Source organism: Aedes aegypti, chromosome 3 (genome assembly GCF_002204515.2).
Source record: "Aedes aegypti strain LVP_AGWG chromosome 3, AaegL5.0 Primary Assembly, whole genome shotgun sequence".
Taxonomy (NCBI): Eukaryota; Metazoa; Arthropoda; class Insecta; order Diptera; family Culicidae; genus Aedes; species Aedes aegypti.
In genome coordinates, this window is record NC_035109.1 from 224,352,905 (window position 1) to 224,374,473 (window position 21,569).

The following is a 21,569-nucleotide window of genomic DNA, read 5'->3' on the forward strand; positions in this document are numbered from 1 at the left end:
AAATTTAAGCAATGTACACGGCAAAAACTGTTAAAAAGTGGATTCATTTTAAAACAATTTTAGAAGACAGGTTGTGAATCTTCTAAATAATTTTCTCAAAACCGTATGAAAGTTACTTACGTCGATTTGAAAAAGTAATCGAGATATCATGTTTTATATACTACACGCAAAAAAATTGTGCGGTAAAAACTACCATTTTAGGGGGTTAACTTAAGCGCTCGCACCGGCAATTTTCAGCAGACCAGAAATGCGCTTGATTTTACCATGTTTGTAGTCGAAACCAGATTGTTGTAAATTATTTCTGTCAAATGTACCACTAATGTGGTGGGATGTACCGTAAACATAGTAAATTGGTCTGAAATTGCATGGTAGTTTCAAGAATGGGCGTAGTCAGCTAAAATAGTAGTTTTTACCATAGAATTTTTCCCCGTGTAGTTTTATATGGAAAACGGAAATGAAACATAAATTGCAATCATTATTTGATTTGTTTAATCTGTGTTTGATTTTGATTGACATGATTTTCGTCTGTTACTTTCTTCTTACTATGTAGGATTTGAAGTATACTTTTAAATTTTATAATGTCGAGTTCAATATCTTTGTAAAATGACTACGAATGAGTGAGATTTTTCATAAGATTGATATGGACCATTCGCGGTTGTAAAATTATAGAAGGGATTTATACCTGAACCGAAAAAGACCTACACTTATATTAGCTCAATTTGCTGATTCTGAAGAACCATGATTGAGGTTTTTTTTTTCTTTGCTTTCGTTTTACTGGCTAAGACCATGGTTGGTCCATCTCGCCGATGATTGAGGTTTCATGTAAGAGTAATATGCGGCTCTGTTTTGTCGTAAAACTATGCGCCGGTATTCATTTAAGTTATCTCTAACCAAAAGAAAATAAATTATGCCTCAGAAAGTTCCTATAGGTCTCAGTATATAAGTAAAAAACGAATTTATCAATCTTGGATAATCAATAATTGTAGAAAAACTATAACAGTTGAAAACAATTCAAACTTCAAATTCTTGACTACAGTTTTGCTTAACAAACTTATGTCAAAATATTTACCCATTCTTTTTGACAACAATTTTTAAATTGATTGTCTTCCCCACCGATGGGACCAATTTAATATGTAGATTTAAGTTTAAGAGCTTAAATAGTGGAATTAAATGGTATCGTATTCGATTTTCATGAACTTATGTACTTATTACATCATTCAAACATCAGCATTGGCGTAAATAGGGAGGGGCCAGGGGGGCCTGGCCCCCTGAACCATGGGCTTGATGAACTCCTCAAGAAATCATCAAAGTAATACCTGAGGGAAACTTTGGACAAACAGGAGAACTACGTATTTTTGTCAGTCTTGTCCTCTCCGTCATCGGGGGTTTTTGGCTTGATCGAGGTCCTGGTTTTCGGATTAGTGGTATTCTGGGAAATGTTACAGTATTTTATTATAATATGTTTAATAATTCAATCCCGATTTTCAGTGAAAGCAACAGGAGGCTGGAAATGGCGCCGCATGTGCTGTATGCCGGTGGTACTGTTATTTGAACTAGGGGTATTGGGTGTTGTTACAACGGCTTCTTTATCTATTGTTTATACGGAGTATGGTAGTAATGGAAGGTTTGTTATTATCAAATATAATGTTTTGTATGTCAACTATTGAAACAATTCCATTACTTTCAGGGATGAAATCGCTGTCGCCATCTACATTCTCATTGGATTCCTCCTAGCAGGAACGATTGCCAATCTGCACGCGTGGTCGAAACTAATCGGAGCATTGTTCATGTCGCAAGGAAAGCATCTTAAGCGCGCATTTAACAACAACGAGGCTGCGCCTCTGACAGCCCTAGGGGCAGAAGTTAGCTTAATGACGGATATGGTTCGCTGTTTGGATGCATTTACGAATCAACAGAGCAGATTGGTTGGAGTTGTCGACGCTCTGGATTCTTGTGATACTGAACGAACCCTAACTATACTGAATGCCATTCAAACGCTTCTGTCAGCTCCTCAACGGCCATTCGTATTGCTGTTGGCGGTCGATCCTCACGTGATAGCGAAAGCAGCCGAGGCGAACAGTAGACGATTGTTCACTGAAGGCGGTATTGGAGGTCACGATTTCCTAAGGAATCTAGTTCATCTTCCAGTTTATCTGCAAAATTCTGGGTTGAGAAAAGTTCAGCGAGCGCAAAGTACTGCGATGGCCACATATCGCCGAATCATACCGGACATCAGCAGGGACGATGAACCACATCTAGGGCACTCGGCTTCTGCTAGGCGGTTATCGAATGCTTCCGAGATCATGTCAAGCCAAGAGAAACTCAGGGCTATGCCTGGATCGTCCAGAGGAGGAAGCAAAAAACTACGCGTATCAGACTCTATTGCCAGTTCTATCGGGTCGAATCTGCATAAACTTGGCCAAAACCCACCGGTGGATCTTTCCAAAATTGTTCTGACTGACGATTATTTCAGCGACGTGAATCCGCGCAGCATGCGAAGATTGATGAATGTTATCTATATCACAGGTATGTAAAATATCGGGAGCACAGCGCTAATAGCACATACATAGGCAGTCTGCTAACCAAACAGCAAACCTCTCTCCCATAAAACGCAACCTTCCTGTATAAACTGGCGTAGATGCAGGGGTATAACTGGTCTACTGTGGGAGCCAGTTTAATGCATCATCAATTCTCCTCCCCTTCCCCTCATTGGTCAGCATTCTGACGTGACAGGCGCCATTGTGGCCTAAACATAGAAGAGATCACCAGCACTTATACACTGGGGGTAACTGTCCTGAGCAGTTGATTCCTTTTTAAGTGCAGCTGATCTGACGATACTGGAGTAGCAACCACGGGCTTCCAATCAAGCTCAAGCTTTATATTATATGCTATTTTTTTAGTAATGCTTCTAGTGTTTGTTAACATCATAGATGCAAACTTTATCATCTTAAATTTTACGGTATTTTAAAAATGGACTGTTTATAGGTTTGAAAAAGGACTGTTCCGGTAGGGCGGAACCGTTGCCTACGGAAAAAAAATCAAATCCACATTGTGTTGTTTTTCAAAAATTATGTCCAACATTCAAATATATTTAAAAAAATGTTTCGATTTGCTTCATTAGAGACTTCAATACTTCCACAGTTTTTTTTCTCATTTTCTCCCAAACATCTTCCATGAAATCCACTAAATATGTTTATGAAATACTTTCAATAAAATCACAGAAAATTTATCCCAAGAATTCTTAAATAATTCACAAGGAAAATACTTCGAGAATCTTACCCACATTTTTTGGTAAAGCTGTCTTCGGAGCAAAACTATAGTAGTGGGGAAGAAGCACTGGTTTTGATCAGTCTAAGAGACTTTTTTGTTAAATATATGAAAAGCCCTACATGTGTGCAAATACGCCAAATGAAAGCTAACAATCCATACTATATATGAAAAGTATAGGATCTCAGCATAAATTTTATTGATAATAAATCTTCGAGCTGTTTAGTAGAATACCTATAAGTAGATGAAAAAACCGAATTTAGTACTATACCATTTAATTCCACTAGAGTTTGTATCCTTTGACAGATACGCGTATTTCGACCTCAACTGTAAGGCCGTCTTCAGTGTCGTGTACTAGAGTCGCGTCTAGTACACGACACTGAAGACGGCCTTACAGTTGAGGTCGAAATACGCGTATCTGTCAAAGGATACAAACTCTAGTGGAATTAAATGGTATAGTACTAAATTCGGTTTTTTCATCTACTTATAAATTTTATTTCCGCATTGAAAATTGCGTTGGTTAAGACCACCGGAACCAATTTCAGCCACATTTCTAACTTCTGTTCCTAAATCAGCCAATCACATTGGTTTCTTGTAAAAGTGGCCAAATTAGGGAAACCCTGGCCATAATACGTGTATAGAGGCTAAAGCTATAAGAAATATTATATTTTCCTTCTAATTTTGGATCAATTTGTATGAATAAATGAATGTAGCTCTCTCATGAGAATGTGTTGTACTAAACACGAAATGTTTTATACTAGTTTTCTTTGTAAAATCAATCGGGTATCATCGTAAAATATACTAGTTTAATTATTATATTTATCTATCTCATGTGATTTTTTTACAGTGCGGCTCCTAAAGGCTTTTCAAATAGACTTCAGTTGGTACCGGCTTAGTTCTTGGATCAACCTAACAGAACAGTGGCCTTTACGTGCAAGTATGATCGTGCTGGAACATGACCAAGCTGGAGAAAATTTTGACGATTCCATGTCCCTACAAGCGGTTTATGATAAGTATGCCCCCCTTTCAGAAAATTTAGATTCTGTATGCAGCTCACTCCTCTCTTTTCTTGCAGGGTTCGTCCCAAGATTGCTTGCTTAAGAGAAGCAGCGAATTTACTAGACCTGGACCGAGACGAACGCAAACTTGATGCGTTTTTACAGTTGCACAAGTCAGATCTGCTGGTTTCGGATTTGCGGATCTTTTTACCATTTACCATCAACCTAGATCCATACCTACGAAAAGTGCTAAAGGAAGATCAGCAAGCAATGGAAGATGAAGGTATCATAATCCCAATCAAAAGCTCGATGCCTCCTATGAAGCCGCACAGTTTCGTTCCCACTCGCCATGCGCATCAGAACATTATTCACCCAACACCACAACATCCGACGAGTCTTCCAACCTGGGCTGGTTTCTATAATGCTCCGCCAGCCATGGCTATGATGAACTTCTACAACCCGAATTTAGCTAATCTAATGCATCCTGATGGCGGCGGTATGAAGAAAACCGGTTCTACGAGCATTCTCATCGATCACACCAGTGATAATCATTCCAATGGTGCTCCTTTGCTATCAGGAAACTCCAAGCAGCCTTCGAAAAGTCTTCTTAATCGTGGATCTCCACCCATTGATTTCGACATCTCCAATATACAGCTCGATAAGTTAACCGTCGATGAACTGATCGAGTTGCTGGGTCGAGTAAGCGATCTTAAGCCGGCGCTAGATAAAATGGCACCAGTATTACGAGACAACGCAATTTCGGGGCGGGTACTGTCGTACTGCAGCTTGGATGAGCTAAAAACCGTACTTAATCTCAGCTTTGGCCACTGGGAAATTTTCAAAATGCTAATTCAACAGTTACGCGAGAACAATAGTGCTCTGAAGAAAAGCTCCAAAACCACAACGTTTGCAAAAACCGTCGCCGACAATTTGGAAATCAGTGAAAGCCTTCCCACGTCTTCTCAATCTCCTGCCTCGCAGTCCGTTTTTCAACCCGTGCGGCAGAAATCTCAAAACCTTTTGGAAAAACAGGTAAGTGTAGAACGAGTCTCGGAGATCATTACTTCCATTTTGTATGAATAAACATTTGGACTAATCACATTAATCACATCTGGATGTGCAGCCGAACAAGGTTCATGATTATGAGTATCTACAGGTACTGATTATGTTCTCTTCCTGAATGTATTGAATGCATTTGATACTTACCAAGATACCTTCAATGTTTGGATGTTGGATGTCTGTGTATCCAGAATATTAACCATCCCGTTTCCTCTCTTGCTTTCGACTATTATATGTATGCTAAACCTATGTCTTTTTATGTAGCATAAATTGTATTTAAGTATAGTTGCAGTCTAAAATTTTGTGACCCTTCCCATATTGTAATAGGTATTCTTTTTTAAGCAAAACAATGATGTTCTGAAATCGAACGTTTTTAAAATTTGGTTTGTGTTAGTCAAGAGTACTTTAACTGAAGTGATCTGTGGCATATCCACCCGGGTTTTGTTGTTTTCCTCTCTTATAACTTTTTAATCAACACCTTCAGTTGCTGAAAAGAAAACATAATTAGAAACTTTACCTAGTTTCGTTCTATTCTATTGTTGTTTAGGTATTTATCTTCTGAGACACAGACTTATTTTATCTGCGACAAACAGATTTCTTCAGTGTTGAATGCTCGACTTAGCTCGTCTTTACTTCTTATTATTTTTTTTTTCTTCTTCTTATGAAATAAAGCGTAATTTAAAATTCTACACACGCAATCTTTCCGGTAAAAATTGCTGCATTCTTGGGCTACCGAAAAAGTCATCCTTAACTTCCCTCAATGTGGGATCTGGCTATCATTCAGGTGTTTGTCATAGTGCGGCTTCCACTTCTCGATCACCTTATTATCAGCCAATGCTTCCATCCTTATCTATGCACATTTCGGGTTGCTAGACGAATTCTTTTCGGGAGACATGCAGTTTTAGTTATGTCATCCAGAGTTATGCAAATTATTGTTTCTAAAGGCTAAAATATTACGCAAAAACTAATTTAAATTTTATAGAAATTCTTAATTTTTAAAAGCCTAACAATATACGATCGATAAATATTATTTGTATTTTACAAATTTTTCAATAGAAAATGTTTATTCGAACATGTTACGAGGAGAGTTATTCCTATCATTGTTATCCCGCTTATCAATGATACCCAATTTTGGTTTTGCTTTTACTGAAATTTGTATGAATGAGCAACTGTGTTCATAAAATGAAGTATCAAAAGTTACTGATAATCCGTAACTTTTGATTGTCCAGCGTACCGTAATAAATCTGTCTTTGAGAACGTAATAAAACAGTTCAAACATTTACCGAGCAATCATTGCAGTGGCACCACCACCGCCCGTTGTCACCATCATCAGGCACCCCCGGGTCATCTTCTTTGGACAACCGGCCCCTTTTCTCCGAACAAATCAACTCCGACGGAACCACTGCCGCTCTTACATTAGCTGTACCTTGACATGCCCTGAGGTTAAAAAAAACTCAAGTGTTGGACCTTGAACTAAAAATCGACGAACACCACAGAATATCGCGGAGTAAACCGAAAAAAAGGCAATAAATGGACACGGATGTAAATTTGATTCCGACTTGCTTTCTCGAATTTATTACGAACTTTGTTGTTACAAAAGTTGGTTTGTTTTCTTCTCCTGTGCAGAGTTGCCAGGTGCTTTTATGTTATGTGAAACGAATGGGCAATGTTGCCCGAACATCCACCCCCACCTTGAGGCAATACGCTTCAATCCGTAGGTAAGGGACAGATCTTCTGAACTGGACGTAGATATTCAGCTTGTCCTCGTCGTAAGGTTACGGTGCGCACAATGCCAGTGGAGTCAGGATGAACCTCGGAAATTCGCGCTAACTCCCACTGTGCGGGCGGAGTGTTATCGTTTTTCACAAGAACAAGTTGATTCTCTTTCACATTTTGTTCGCTGGCCGCCATTTAGCGCGAGGTTGCAGGCTACTTAAATATTCGTCGCGCCAATGCCTCCAAACTTCGATGGTTTGATTATGCATTCGTTGCCACATGTCCAAACGATTGGTAGGAATACGTGAGACGTTAGGTGCCTGAATCAAGTTGAGTGGCTGGCCTATTAGGAAATGCCCTGGCATCAAGGCATCATAGCTATCGGGAAGATTGGAAAGTGCACACAGGGGGCGTGAGTTGAGGCATGCCTCTACCTACTTGAGTAAGTATGGTCAACAGCTCTTCGTAGGTGGTTGCATCAGATCCCACAACTGCAATGAGATGCCTCTTAACGCTTTTTACCGCCGCTTCCCAAATGCCTCCTCGATGAGGAGCGGAAGGTGGATTAAACATACCATTGTTCCAAATACCGTACATCTTACCCCGACTGCCGGGTGACATTTTGAAACATCTATCATTTGAACGCTTCGTTCGTTAAATAATAATAAAACTTTTGTACCATACAACGTCTTGAGGTTTGTGTGGTTGATTCGGGAAATACAATATAAATTTTACTCAGCCGTTTTGGAATTATAGCTGAAACACGGTATTTGGAACTCAGAAGCAACCGTGCCCTAATATCGTGTGTTGGCACCAGGCGTTTGTATACTAACATTATTTTTGTTTAATTGTGGCAACACATGGAATTAGAGCAGGTCACGGTACATCAAATTTCACCGCTTCTGGGTGAACACCACCGATGCCTTGACACCTCATCGTTTGAATGCCCCGGGTACTTGAACCTAGATAGCGAGGACTGTTCCGGGCTCCCTTCATATAGTTTCGATGAAGTTCCCTTAGCAAATGCAATCCCGCCTGCGTCGTCAAGATCTCCGGAGTATCCCTCAGGGGGTGATTTGCTAAATCGTTCCGCTACTATAACTCCTCCGAATCCTCCCAGACATCACTTTGAGAACAGCAACATACAGATATCAGATACATCATCTTCATCATCTCTGGGGCGGTCCATTAATTACGTAAGACATTTTCGGGGGATTTTCAACCCCCCCTTCCCCCATGGTAAGATTTTTTGTATGAAAACTAAAAATAATTTATATGGCGCGTAAGAAATCTCAAACCCCCCCTCCCCCCTCCTCTTTACAAAAACTCACCATCCGAGAACTGTGATTTCCGATCCCGGTTTCCCACATCAACTCTACCAGATCTCACCAAGTTCTGCCTCCAGTGGAACATTAACGATTTTTCTCACAATCTGAGCAATCTAGAGCTTTTGAAACACGTCAGTTCCCCCTGGGTTATTGCTCTGCAGGAGGTGAATCGCTACTACCACTATGAACCGCTCCCTCAGCGGAAAATACAGATGGACAATGAAGAAAAGCAGGGATGTGCGCCACACCGTGGCCCTCGGCGTCTTTCTGAGTGTTCCTTTCGAAATTATAGAAATCGACAGTGACTTACCGATTGTAGCTGTTCGATTAGTTGGTAGATTCAGGCTAACGATCATTTAGGTGAAACAGCTTGGAATCATAATTCAATGATAAGCATAAGCATAAACTTAGATGACCGTACAATTCGTAGTTGCTACTCCGTGATTGACCAGAACAATCGAAGTTGCACAGAGATTTAATTAATGGGACTTGGGATTAGCTTACCATTCTTCAATGTGCACAAATCGAGAGCTCAAATTTTAAAAGTCAATAACGGCGCCGGCCACGACCTTACGATCATCGGGGAAGGGAAGGAATGTTAGTTCGACAACCGTTGTTACTAGAGACCGAGATCACCTCTGCATCTCCACGGTTGTCATGGAAAGGATATTGGGTTAGTGGGATAAGGTAGAGATCTGGAAATCACCAATGTTTGGTGAAGCGATCCATGCTATAATCACGCCTAATCGGATTCGCGAAATAATTCAATAATCGCATTGTACGCCGAACAAGTGTTCCTCACTCGCCCACGCAGGAGCAAGCGACATGATCAATAGATCAAACACTACTAACGGACCGAGCACTTTCTCACTACTGCACTACCGACGCTTGACATGTTCGATCCTGCCCTCATCGCTCGCCCACGCAGGAGCAAGCGTCAAGGTCGAAGGATTAAACACTACTCACTTGGAATCATAATTCAATAATGTACTACCAAAACTTTGACGGCATAAATTTCGCGAATGAGTCATCAAACTACAGTGCAATTCCTATTTTAGGTTTGTGCACTATTAGTAAGCTTAAAATAAGAAGATTGACCTTGTACGTTCGTTATTTCAACAGATTAGTGCCTTTGAAATCGTGCAAATCTACCAATCAAACATCAATCATCTTCTCGAATTAGAAGAACCTGCTTCTTTAAGAGGAAAATAACCATCATCGTATTACAAATTTTCAAACCCAGTTTTTTTGCTCAAACTCAAATCAATGCTCAAGAAAATCTATCATTGCATTACACTTACTAGGTATTTCAAATGCGATGATAGATTTTCATAAGGATTGTTATAAATTTGAACGAAACAAACTGGTTTTAACTCTTGATAATTGCTGATGATTGAATGATGGAGCCTTAACCAGTTTTTCAAATGTTATTACAAATACAGCTGCGTCTGCCATCCCCAAAAGCAGCAGCACACCAGGAAGGAAAGCCCTGAGAGCACTCAAAAGGCTTCCCAACGACCATCCGGAGAAAGAAGATAAACTCAGGATTTACCGAGCCGTCATATAAAAACTCGTTCCACCATCAGGAAAGCCAAGCGGTTATCATGGGCAGAGCTGGTAGCAAAAAATGGTACCAAAAAAGCCATAAAAGCTATTTTAGTGACCAGATTTAAGAAATAGGGGAAAGTGGGGCAGTTTGGCCACCTTAAGGAAAAGTCGATGAAAGTGCTGGAAATATTATGAATTTTTCGAATATTTGCATGATTTCCAACAATTTTTAGATGAATACACTAGATCCGCATGATTTCATTTGTCTCATAAAATTCACGAATAAATGATTGATTTTTCAAAATTTCTCATTTTTCGAGTCGATTTTTTACTGATGGGGTGATATGAGCACCCCATTTTTGATTGCAAAATAATCTCATATAATCTAAAAATTCAATTATTTTGTTACAACACTTGAAAGTTATTAGTATTTATAAATACTCCGTGCAAGAAAGTATAATTTTTTAAAACCATTTTAACAGTCAAATATCATCATTCTGAAATGATGAAAATTAAAAGTGTCATTCGGGGCGATATAAGCAGTTTTTTCGAACATCATTTATTTATTTTTATTTGAGTTTCAAACATTGACTTATAACATGCCTATTGCTTCATTTCCTCATCAGCTTTGGGGTTGCATGTTATTTCAGATGAAATTTAAAGAATTTATGCAGTTTTAAGGGGGTGCTCATTTCACCCCATTGGCCAAACCGCCCCGACTACCCCTAAGTGAAGTGACTTCCGATTCTCCAAAAAGTGACTTGAAAATCAAACGTACTTCAGTTCAGTGGCGATTTCCTAACCTCCAATCTACCTGTTCCCCGATTACAAATTCTTGACTTTCAAGAACAAATTTGCATCTAACAAGTAGAGCTTTGTTAAAAAGGATGATTCCAACCATTTACTTTGAGCTTTATAATTCAAATTTACCAAATTAGCCATTTTTAGATTCGTAGAACATGTAAAAAGTGGGGTTACGAGTCGCCTCTGGTTCTATTACACTATTTTACGATGAATATCCAATATGATCTACTGCAGGTAGTAGGTCTAGTTGAGTACCAAATTTGGTAATGTTTATTGTACTTCCAAAATTTCAAGATATTCCCTTATTTTTTTTTAAACAGAAAAATTAACATTTAGGGGGAAGTCCTCTATGCCCGGACACTTTTTGTTTTTTGGTAATATTTCAAAATCTACATTAGTTTTACCGTTAATTTATGTACAGTATAAAAAATTCACATTATTTTAAGTAAAAACTCACATGAGAACAAAAATAAACCTTAACAATTCATTCTTATGGTGGATAACATTATGTACCAAAAAACGGTGTGCACTGAAATGTGTCCTCTATGGCCGGACACTGATTTTCACCATCAAAGCGTATTAAGCATAAAACTACAAATTGAACTTCAACACTTCACTTTTGCAAACAAAAATAAAATACTAAAATCACTTGTAAGGCGAGCAAATACCTTTAAACTCTAATATGTGTTGCTTATCTTGACAGATAGGCCTATTTCGTCTGCGACTTACAGACTTCTTCAGTGTCGAGCACTCGACACTGAAGAAGTCTGTAAGTCGCAGACGAAATAAGCAACACATATTAGAGTTTAAAGGTATTTGCTCGCCTTACAAGTGATTTTAGTATTTTATTTTTTGCAAAAGTGAAGTGTTAAAGTTCAATTTGTAGTTTTAAACATACTCTAATAATCCCTCCCATAAATTTAATATAAAAAGTGTAGCGTATTAACCCCATCCCGCCCATGACTTTTTTTCATTATTAAAAATAGAAATGTACATTTTTGGGCAAAATCGCAGAACAAAAGCTTGTTTTTGAACTATGAATTTGTGTTCAAGGTAACATTAAATCAAATATGAAGTGGTGCTCTGATGCACCACCAGGAACTGAGAGTACTTTATGGCTTAATCATAATTTTTCAGATGAGCTTTCTTCAAACGCTTTTTTAATTGTCGTTTCTTATCTTTTCCTTTAGCTTACTCGTTACATGAGCAGTGTTGCCACATTTTTTCCGATTCTCATCTGTGTTTTCGGCTGAAAAAATCTTTTTTATCTTAAGTCAATCACTAAAAATCTTGGTAAAAATCTGTGTCGCTAAAATACCCAAAATTTTTATTTTTCAGATCAAAAAGAATTTTTGCAAACGTATTTTGACTGTTTTTGGCATGTCAATTTTTTTTAATTTGTACTTATTCTTCTAAAAGTAAGTTAAAGGTACATAATAAATTCTAAAATATTAAAATACTTAGGTTTTTGGGAAAAACTAAACAGAGTAAAGGCATTTCTGATTTATATCTTCCAAAATCGTGTCCTAAACTCGTGAAATATCCTAAAATCTTAAAAATCTTTTTTATCTAAAATATCTGTGATCACAGATATCTGTAGGCAAGAACAGGAAAAAATCTGTGTAATTACAGATAAATCTGTGTATGTGGCATTACTGTACATGAGTATAATCTAATACTTCGATGTTTTCCGACAGTGGAAGTACCGGCAACTAGATTACTTCATTTTCATCATTGCTCATATCCAAATTCTTCACCATTTCATCTCCTTCGGAACAATGATAAAGTGAACAATATCGGAATCTGTAATATAGCTCTATATATATTCCGCTATACGATACGATTCTAATTTTGATCTTACTTCTGGATCTAATCGATTTCGGAGCATGCCTATAGAGAGTTTCGCCACTTCATCAGTAACTTCGTCAAATCCATTGAATGCATCAGAATCTTCATCGAAAAATCCGATAAAATCACTTTCTGCACAACTTTCGTAAAGATTTGTTTTATTTCTTTACGATTTTTCAGTAAAATTTGCAAACTGAGCTGATAACAACAATTTCATGTTGAATGTAAACAATGATGAAATTTCGTCATTACACTTTTTTGTGTGCCGCGCGCCAAGTGGTGCATGTGTGCACCATACAAATTTCATCAAATACAATGATTGCTAAACAAAATTGTGCATTTCTGATCATATGTTAGCTCAAATAAAGAGTAAAACTATTGGAAAATATTTTTATATCTACTTTGGGGATTAATTTTCTTTGTTATATCAGGCTTCGAAATCATGTAATATTTATCGACCGGTAAAACCCATTCCTTCATACATATTTTTCGAAGAACAACATGTTAAATGTGTTGGCATCCCTAAAATAAGACATTGTAGTGAAAGAGGAGATGTGTAATTATGAAGTAGCGTGAAAACAATTTAATTTTGATCTTTATTTAAAAAAATACAAAGGTTGAAAGTTTTGGTGCTCTACAGACACCATGGGCGGGAAAGGGTAAGCATATTAGCGAGATCATAGGTCAGTTCCATAAACTCATTCTTGATCAGCGCCATAGATCAATTCACCATGTTGCATTAGCGGTTGCTCGTATTAAGATGAAAATGTCTTCGGGAATTGAACGTGTTTTGGCCTCTTATAAGTGATTATTTCATTTTATAAATGAGTCAAACAGAATTTTTTTTTTTTTTCATTGACATCCTGTAATTTTTCTGAATGGTTTCTATTCTTTTATTTCCTAAGTATATAATTGTGATATCTGTTAGTTCCGATTGATACATTTCAATATATGTAACGAGTATTTATTCCTTTCAATCCTTTTTCTCTAGTAGTAAAATAATCGTTTACCTATCGCCCATTGCAGGTAACCTTGGAGGAGCAAATGATCTGCGGTGCCTTGCAAACCCTGAATGAAGACGCATTCGAGGACGTGGTGGGCAGCGAACGGCCCAGTCCGAGTGGTGAGATGTTTTCCCAGTACCTAGCGCCAATCCGTGAGAGCTCGGAAATTGGTTCACCGCCGAGGCTTAACTATAACTTCACTAACCCCAACTTACTAGACCGCTCGCCTGTCGCCAATGGCGAAGATTCATTTCAGCAACGTTCTCAACTAAGGTCACACAGCTTGCACGATGAGTCTCTTTCCAGTGTTGTTATCATGCCGCATTACCCATCGAACGTGGATGATACAAAACTATAGGCTTATTTTTACTTTATTTTTTTGTTTGTTAGTACAATTTTATTCCGTTAAATAGACGATCGACAAAGCGACAAATATCTTATAGTTATTCGAAATGGTATAGAGTTTTTGTTTTCTAGAAAATGCAACAATCCTCGTATTGGCATGGTGTCGCCTTGATATCGATTTTAAATACTATCATGCCAAATAGAAAACTATCCAATTCGAAACAGTACAATAAAAATCGGTCGATTAGTAGTGTATTTAAATTCCACACCAGTATTCTGCCAGCACAAACAATTGGAGAATCTATTAGACGTTTTCGTACTTTTTTTCTTCTCCTCAACTTTTGGTTCAATAAATACATCCGCCCTCCCTCCCATCAGATGTCATTATTAATAGTGAGGAGTTCAAATTACGACATCAAAACCCCTTAAACCAGTCGCATAGTGTAATAGAGTGTGGTGTGCATCTAATAAAACCAGAAGTATACATATTTACGATGCAATCGAATCTAACAACTTGTTCTTTATTGAGATCACAATTTACTTACAATGAGGGTTTTCCTGCACTGTTTTCGTTGTCTAACGGAAGAAAAGCTTTCTCTAATAACGGGGTAAGTAGTTTGATGCTTGCTTTGGTTCGAATATTTCTTGCGTGGATGAAGCAGCTTGGTAAGAATATATTTTCATTCTATAATAACACCTAAAAAATAAATACCTAATACCTACATAACACGGGATTGAATTTCGGGGAAAGAAGTAATAGTAGTTTAAGCATGGCGCAGTCTAGGATTATAGGCCCTTGCCAACGGTGAAAACATGTTTGTCCCATCCGCGCAGAGACGAACCAGCTCAGGGCTGAAAGTCTCTATAATAAAGCAAAAAAAAATGTGTGTCCCATCCCCTAAAAAAGGTCAATACCAGTCGAGTGACATTAACATTCTTAGCCACATCAATCGAATAGATCCCTTGAATTCAATTTGATTTAAAAATCTGAAAACTATTTATTAATAATGAAATATTTACCGTAAAATGGGGTGTTAAGGACTCGTGGGGTTTTAAGGGATTGAACTTCTCAACCAAGTTCGACAAATCACAGAAACCTAGAGAGTCGATATATAAGTCATCTGAAATGCTCGATTTGTTCAGAGGATTGTGAGCTGCATTAAGTAATAGGAGCTGTCTATTAATATGAAGTATTGTGGTTTCTAGATATTGAAAACCTTTCAAAACATTTTTGTTCAAATTTTATGGTCTAAAAACATTTATCTACAAAACCATGGAATATATTTGAGAAAAATTCGCGAGTAAGGTAGAAGATAAGGAAATTTAATTGAGATCATAGTACAGACAAAAACTTCTTAAAATTATGTCTGGGTTTCGATTTTTAGAAACTTTTATGAAAAAAGTCTTGTTTTGAAAATAAGTGGGGTGTTAAGGAATTATCCTTTCTAACTTTTCTAAGTAACTAAACTCATTAAATTTATGCCGTAATATATTTCAATATAGTTTTGTGTTCTTCCGTGAAGTTGAACTGCTACGTAAAGTTAAGGGATCTATTTAGCAAGTCACTAAATATCACCAAAAACGACTTATTTCAAAATTTGGTAAAATTGGTAGGAAAATGTAGATAAAAACTGATTAATGTGAATATGGGTTTTTCATGATAATATTTTCAAAAGCTATTCACATTGGTGAAAAGTTTGCATATAAGTATGATTATCTTATTTGAGATGGTTTTGGAGCTATTAATTCTTTTAAGCATTACCTAGGACCTAGATAATATAAGGTTATTACCGAGCTCTTTCTGGAAAATATATAGTGTGGGGTATAGTGTGAGCGATTTCCGCGCTATATTGGAAAATTTTCGTTAGGATTTTTCTCGATCATGCCACTGGGTGTTACATGCAAATCCGTTATTTGGTGCAGAGTTGCTCGCTGTCACTGTCAACGCTTAAAATTTGCTGATTTGTACAGCCCAAATGCGATACAATTCGGATCATTCCATATCACATCAACATCATGCTGTCTACTCCATCACCAGTGCATTGATGGCGATAGACTATGGATATCACTGATGGGTTCAGTTTAGCCTAAAATTAGGCAAATAAAATGGCTATTTATTAGTATGATTTTTTTGACAGTGCTGCAAACAGATTGAAATTACGTGTTGGTCACTGAAAAACCTTAAAAGCAAGGATAATTACCACGTGATCACTCATTCTGCAGTGATTATGATCTAAATTGCTATGTCACATCAATGCTGTTGGTTGTCAAATCAAAGTGATATTGATAGTTCGCAAGTGATATTGATAGTTTTAGAGCATCAGCCATCAGCTGATACTTTTGATATAAAGAAACTCTGAATTTGGTGTGGTGCTTTATTTAAAAGGCAAACTGGACCCTTACCCTATTCACACTTAAAGCTTGTTGAAATTATCCTTCTTTTGACAAGTCATGACACGATTGTTCTGCACTGTTCTAGGATACGAATACTGCATATAAGTATAAAAATCTTTTCAAAACAATTGTGCGATGCACGGATAGCTTGCTTGAAAATAGAATCAATGGGTATGAGAGATTTAGCAGTTAAAATAAAACGGTTAGCGTTTTCCGGAGTTCCAACTTGAATTATATTGAAGTAATATCATCTTTAGATTGAACAAGACTTTTAGAGTTGAAGGGACACATCAACGATGTTGACCAAAATATTTTTGTTGCTGTTGGCAAAATATAGTTTTATATACAAAGCTCAAATTCCTTAACACCCCATTTTGCATTTTCGCCAAAAATCACACATTTTTATGATTATCTCAGAAATCTGCCATAGAATCGTCTTCATTGTAATTGGCTTTTGATATACACGCCGGGAGAATGGTAGGACGGTGTTTTGTTCAATTATTGGCATACTAGAAGTTGCTCGAATTTTAAGTGAATTTTTTTTTTATCCTTTAACACCCCTTACGGTATTCAAGTCGTCGTGCAAAAGTTTTTATTTTACATGGAGGAAATCTGCAAACAAACGCCTGAGAAAGTAACTCAAGTAGTGTGGATATGTCGCACCAACGACCACCCACTAAAATCCATGCACTGTATTTGAGCAATTCTTGTTGAATTGTTCAAGTTATGTTCAGACTGCACAGACCCTTGGCCTTAGACCCTTATCTCCCCCGAACCACCTTACGGCATTTCTTCGTGGAGAGGCCAGTGAAGCAAGCTGCTTCTCCCAGCCGACTCAAACAATATTACAGGAGACCAGCTTCGACAGGGCTAATCCTCTTCAGCCGACTCTTGGTCGGCGTACAATAAGTGCATAATATCAGTGACAGCCATTGTTACTGCATTCCAGCACTCGGCAACCGCACACATTCTCTGAATTATATTGTCCGAGGACGTGTCCCTTCCGTATGTAGCAAGCATACGATCTCTCACAACAATGAAACGGGGGCAATCGAACACGACATGCTCCGCTTCTCCACACCAGCACAATTGAGGTGCAGGAGCTTCTGAGTGCCCGAACCTATGCAGGTACTGCCTATAGCAACCATGTCCTGACATAAACTGCGTCAGGTGGAAGTTCACTTCCCCATGGTTTCTTTTATACAAATCTGACACATCGGCTAATGATGGGTTCATTTAGCGATAGAGTTATCCCATTCCTGCTGTCAACCTCTGAGCGTTGCCTCTTTACACGTGTTGCGAACTCCTCTGGATCTTAGAGGGAAAAGAAAACCCGACTGGTTTGATTGAGAACGTAGAGTAAACTAAATTTATTTTCCAATTCAAATTCTTACAGACTACTATGATTGGTTTTAACAACCACCGAGTTGCTTCGATCTCTATCACTCCTCCTCAAGCTCGGCGGGCTGCAGACCAATTTGCCTTCGCATCTTCTCCATCTTCACGCGTGCCAATGGTTTGGTCAAACCATCGGCCACCATTGTGTTACTGGGGCAATAGCGAACGTCAATCACACCATTGTTCACCAACTCCTTCACGTAATTGAAACGAGTGTCAATATGTTTCGTCCTCTTGCTATCACCAGTTGATTTTAGCATTGCTATACAGCTCTGGTTGTCCTCGTTGATGACTACCGGAGCGGGAATATTTTCGCCAATGTCCTTCATTAGTTTGAGAAACCACATCAGCTCGCGGCTGGCTTCGGAAAGCGCCACGTATTCGGCTTCTGTCGATGAAAGAGTGACGCATGGTTGCTTACGGGCTGCCCAGCTGACTGACCCTCCGAGACTAAAGATGAAACCGGTATTCGATTTCCGGTCTGCTTTGTCACCGGCCCAGTCTGCGTCGACGTACGCTACTAGAGGTCCAGAAGAACCCAGTCGCATACTCAAGTTTGCTGTTGAGCTCAAGTACCGGAGAGTTCGCTTTGCTTCGGTCCAGTCTGCTTCCGTTGGTCGACTCACTTTGCGACCTAGAATCGAAGCACTGATGGCTATGTCCGGTCTCGTGTTCACCGCAATGTACAGAAGAGCGCCCACCAGGCTCTGGAACTCGTCGTTTCTAGGCATGGGCACCTCCTCCTTCTGCTGTGCATTCGGGTACCCGGGATCCATTGGAATCGGAGAGCCCTTCGCACTTGTTTGTCCAAATCGTTCCGCAACTTTCTCGATGTACGCTTGCTGATTCAGGAAAAATTGACCATCGCATCGTGTCACTCGGATTCCCAAATAATGCTTCACATCTCCAAGGCACGTAATGGTAAACTGCCCTGCTAGATGGTCCCGAACTCGTTCGTACTCCGCTTCTGTGTTGGTGATTATCAGCATGTCATCTACATATAATAATATAAACGACTTCTTCTTTTTGCAGGTCTTCACGTACAGACAGGGGTCTGCATCGGACGGCACGTATCCAAGTTGCTTCAAGACTTCATTGATTTTGGTGTTCCATACTCTTCCGGCTTGCTTGAGACCATATAAGCTTTTCCGTAGTAAGCAAACCTCGCCCTCGGCCCCACCTTGGAAACCTTTCGGTCGCTTCATGTGAATGATCTCCTTCAGCTCACCATGTAAATATGCCGTCTTCACATCAACGTGCTTGACCAACATACCACGGCGGCCGGCGACACTCAGCAGTGTCCGAAATGTAGTTTGCTTGGCGACTGGCGCAAAAACCTCATCATAATCGGTTCCATACTGTTGACTGAAGCCCTGCGCCACAAGTCTGGCTTTATAGCGAACCACGTTACCACTATCGTCCATCTTCTTCTTGAAAATCCATTTGCAGCCAATAGCCTTCTTGTTTGGCGGCAAACGAACAACCTCCCATGTAGAATTTTCTTCATGCGACTGCAGCTCTTCCGCTACAGCTTGCTTCCACATATCGCACTCAGGCCCGGCCATTGCTTCCTCAAATGTGCGGGGCTCATCGTCTTGCTGCGTTGCTATTCGTACGGTATCGCTATACCGTATGGGTGGGTTTCCTTTTGTAATACGCTCTGATCGCCGAATCACTGACACGTCAGCATCGAATGAAACGTCCTCCTCTTCACTGTCGGATGTGCCGGTGTTCTCCGGTGCGTCTTCCAAAAATGACTCTTCATTGGCATCGTCGTAGCTGGTTTCGAACCCACGAAAATCGGACTCCTCCGATTCGTCATCACTGGTACTGGCTGGAATAACGGGTGCTTCAGATTTCGATGCCAATAATTTGAAAGGGTAATCAAGGGTACTTCCCTGCTGAGGTTCGGCGGTCCGAACCTCGTCCACTGACAGGAACCTGCAGTCACGACTGACGGTTAGCTTGTCGTTGCTTGGGTCCATGAATCTGTACGCCTTGTGCTGCAAGGAGTAACCGACGAATAACAGCTTGTGTGATTTGGCTTCTAACTTTCCTCTTTTCTCCTTAGGGATCCATACGTATGCCGGCGACCCAAACATCTGGAGATGACTCAGATCCGGCTTCGTTCCATTCCAGAGTTCGAAAGGAGTCTCCTTCAACAACTTCGTCGGCAAACGGTTTTGCAAATAATTTGCCGTGTTAACCGCTTCGGCCCAGTATTTCAACGGCATTCTTGAATCCAGCAGCATGCAGCGCGCCATTTCGACCAAAGAGCGGTTTTTCCGCTCCGCTACCCCGTTTTGCTGCGGGGTGTATGCAGTGGTAAACTGTTGGCGAATCCCTTCGGCTCGGCAAAACGCATCCAGCGCTGCACTCCGATATTCACCACCCTGATCAGAACGTATGATCTTCGGCGGTCTGCCGAATTCTGTTTTTACCATCTGCACGTACTCTTGGACACGCTGAGGTACCTCGGACTCCTTTGTCAGGAAATATACGACAGTGAACCGAGTAAAGTCGTCAATCATGGTGAGAAAGTAACGACATCCACCCGGTGTCACAGTCCGCATGGGTCCACACACATCTGTATGAACGAGATCCAACGGTTGGTTGGATTTACGGTCCGACTTCTTGGGGAACGGAAGGCGTGTCAGCTTTACCTTCAAGGCAGCATTCACAAACAGCCCGACAACCGCAATCTTCCATCTTTATTCCAGTTGCCATGCTCTTAGATACGAGCTCACGGATGGCTTCGTGGTCACGATGCCCCAAAACACGATGCCACGTGTGTTGACAATTTGGGGTGTGCTTCACCGCAAGTGCCGGCTGGACTACTTTCATACAGTACAGACCTCCGGATACGGTCGATCCTGCAATCACCTTCTTGTCCTTCAGTATGCGACAACCGTTGATGTCGAAAACAACCGTGGCTCCGAATGAAACCAACTTCTTCACCGAAACCAGGTGCGATTCGAATTCCGGTACCAACAGCACTTCTTTGAGGGTTACTTTTGATGACTCACCCTCCGGTGAAAGTACTGTTACCTGGCACGAACCGATTCCTTCCGCCTTCGTCGTAGTGCCATCGGCCAAAATTACCTCCTGCTTGCAACTTTCGTCGAGCTCCAGGAAACTTGTCCGATCCGCACACATGTGCGACGTCGCGTCTGAATCGATGATCCACGAATTAGATGTCGTCGCCGATCCCGTCGTGACGAAAGAATATTCCTGCTTCTTCCGGGTTTCTTGACGAGCCGCTCGCACCCGTGATTGTCCCTTCTCGCGTTGATCTTCGGATGACTTTCGCTCGGTTGTACGCTTCTCAGCTAGGGACGGACAATCCCTCTGCTTGTGCCCCGGTTTTTGGCAAAAATGGCACAACATTTTCTTCTGCTTCACGTGCGACTTGAGGACCGATTCCGATACATCGCTCGAACGACGCTTCGCTACTTCATCAACCACCTTGGATTTGACCAGATCCAAAGTTAAATCTTCGTCTGGCCTGCTCTCCAAAGCCGTGGTCAGGGTCGAAAAAGATTCCGGGAGACTCCGAAGCACCATAGCTACCTGCAAACTCTTGCTCAATTCCTCGCCAGTCATCGTCAGCCGTTCGAACAAATTTTCCATCTCGAAAATGTGCTGCTCGATGTCCTCGCCGTCGGAATATCGTTTGTCGCAGATCCGCTTGAGAATCGACACCTTGGACGTTAGTGTTGCCTTCTCGTAATGTCCCCGTAGTTTCTCCCAGGTCGTTTTCGCCGTTTTGTAGTCCTTGATCAGGTTCAGTTGGTTATCCTCCAGTAGCAGGCCTATCGTGGCACGTGCTTTTTGGTCACCCCCATTCCACGCTTGTCTGG

The 21,569-nt window shown here is 40.2% G+C and overlaps 1 protein-coding gene across 16 annotated transcripts in view; it reads left to right on the forward strand.

Moving 5' to 3' along the window:
• Positions 1-21,569, forward strand: part of LOC5570578 (kinase D-interacting substrate of 220 kDa) — a 116,552-nt gene that overhangs the window by 89,295 nt on the left and 5,688 nt on the right. For 11 of the 16 annotated variants that reach the window (XM_021848556.1, XM_021848570.1, XM_021848559.1 and 8 more), the window contains 6 exons: positions 1,489-1,624; positions 1,688-2,526; positions 4,115-4,280; positions 4,343-5,297; positions 5,389-5,421; positions 13,595-14,422. In XM_021848556.1, the coding sequence (XP_021704248.1) occupies positions 1,489-1,624; positions 1,688-2,526; positions 4,115-4,280; positions 4,343-5,297; positions 5,389-5,421; positions 13,595-13,930 (2,465 nt within the window). In that variant the 3' untranslated portion in view covers positions 13,931-14,422. Of the gene's footprint in view, positions 1-1,488; positions 1,625-1,687; positions 2,527-4,114; positions 4,281-4,342; positions 5,298-5,388; positions 5,422-13,594; positions 14,423-21,569 lie in introns of those variants that run through there. The other 5 variants (XM_021848563.1, XM_021848564.1, XM_021848557.1 and 2 more) reach the window with 4 other exon arrangements.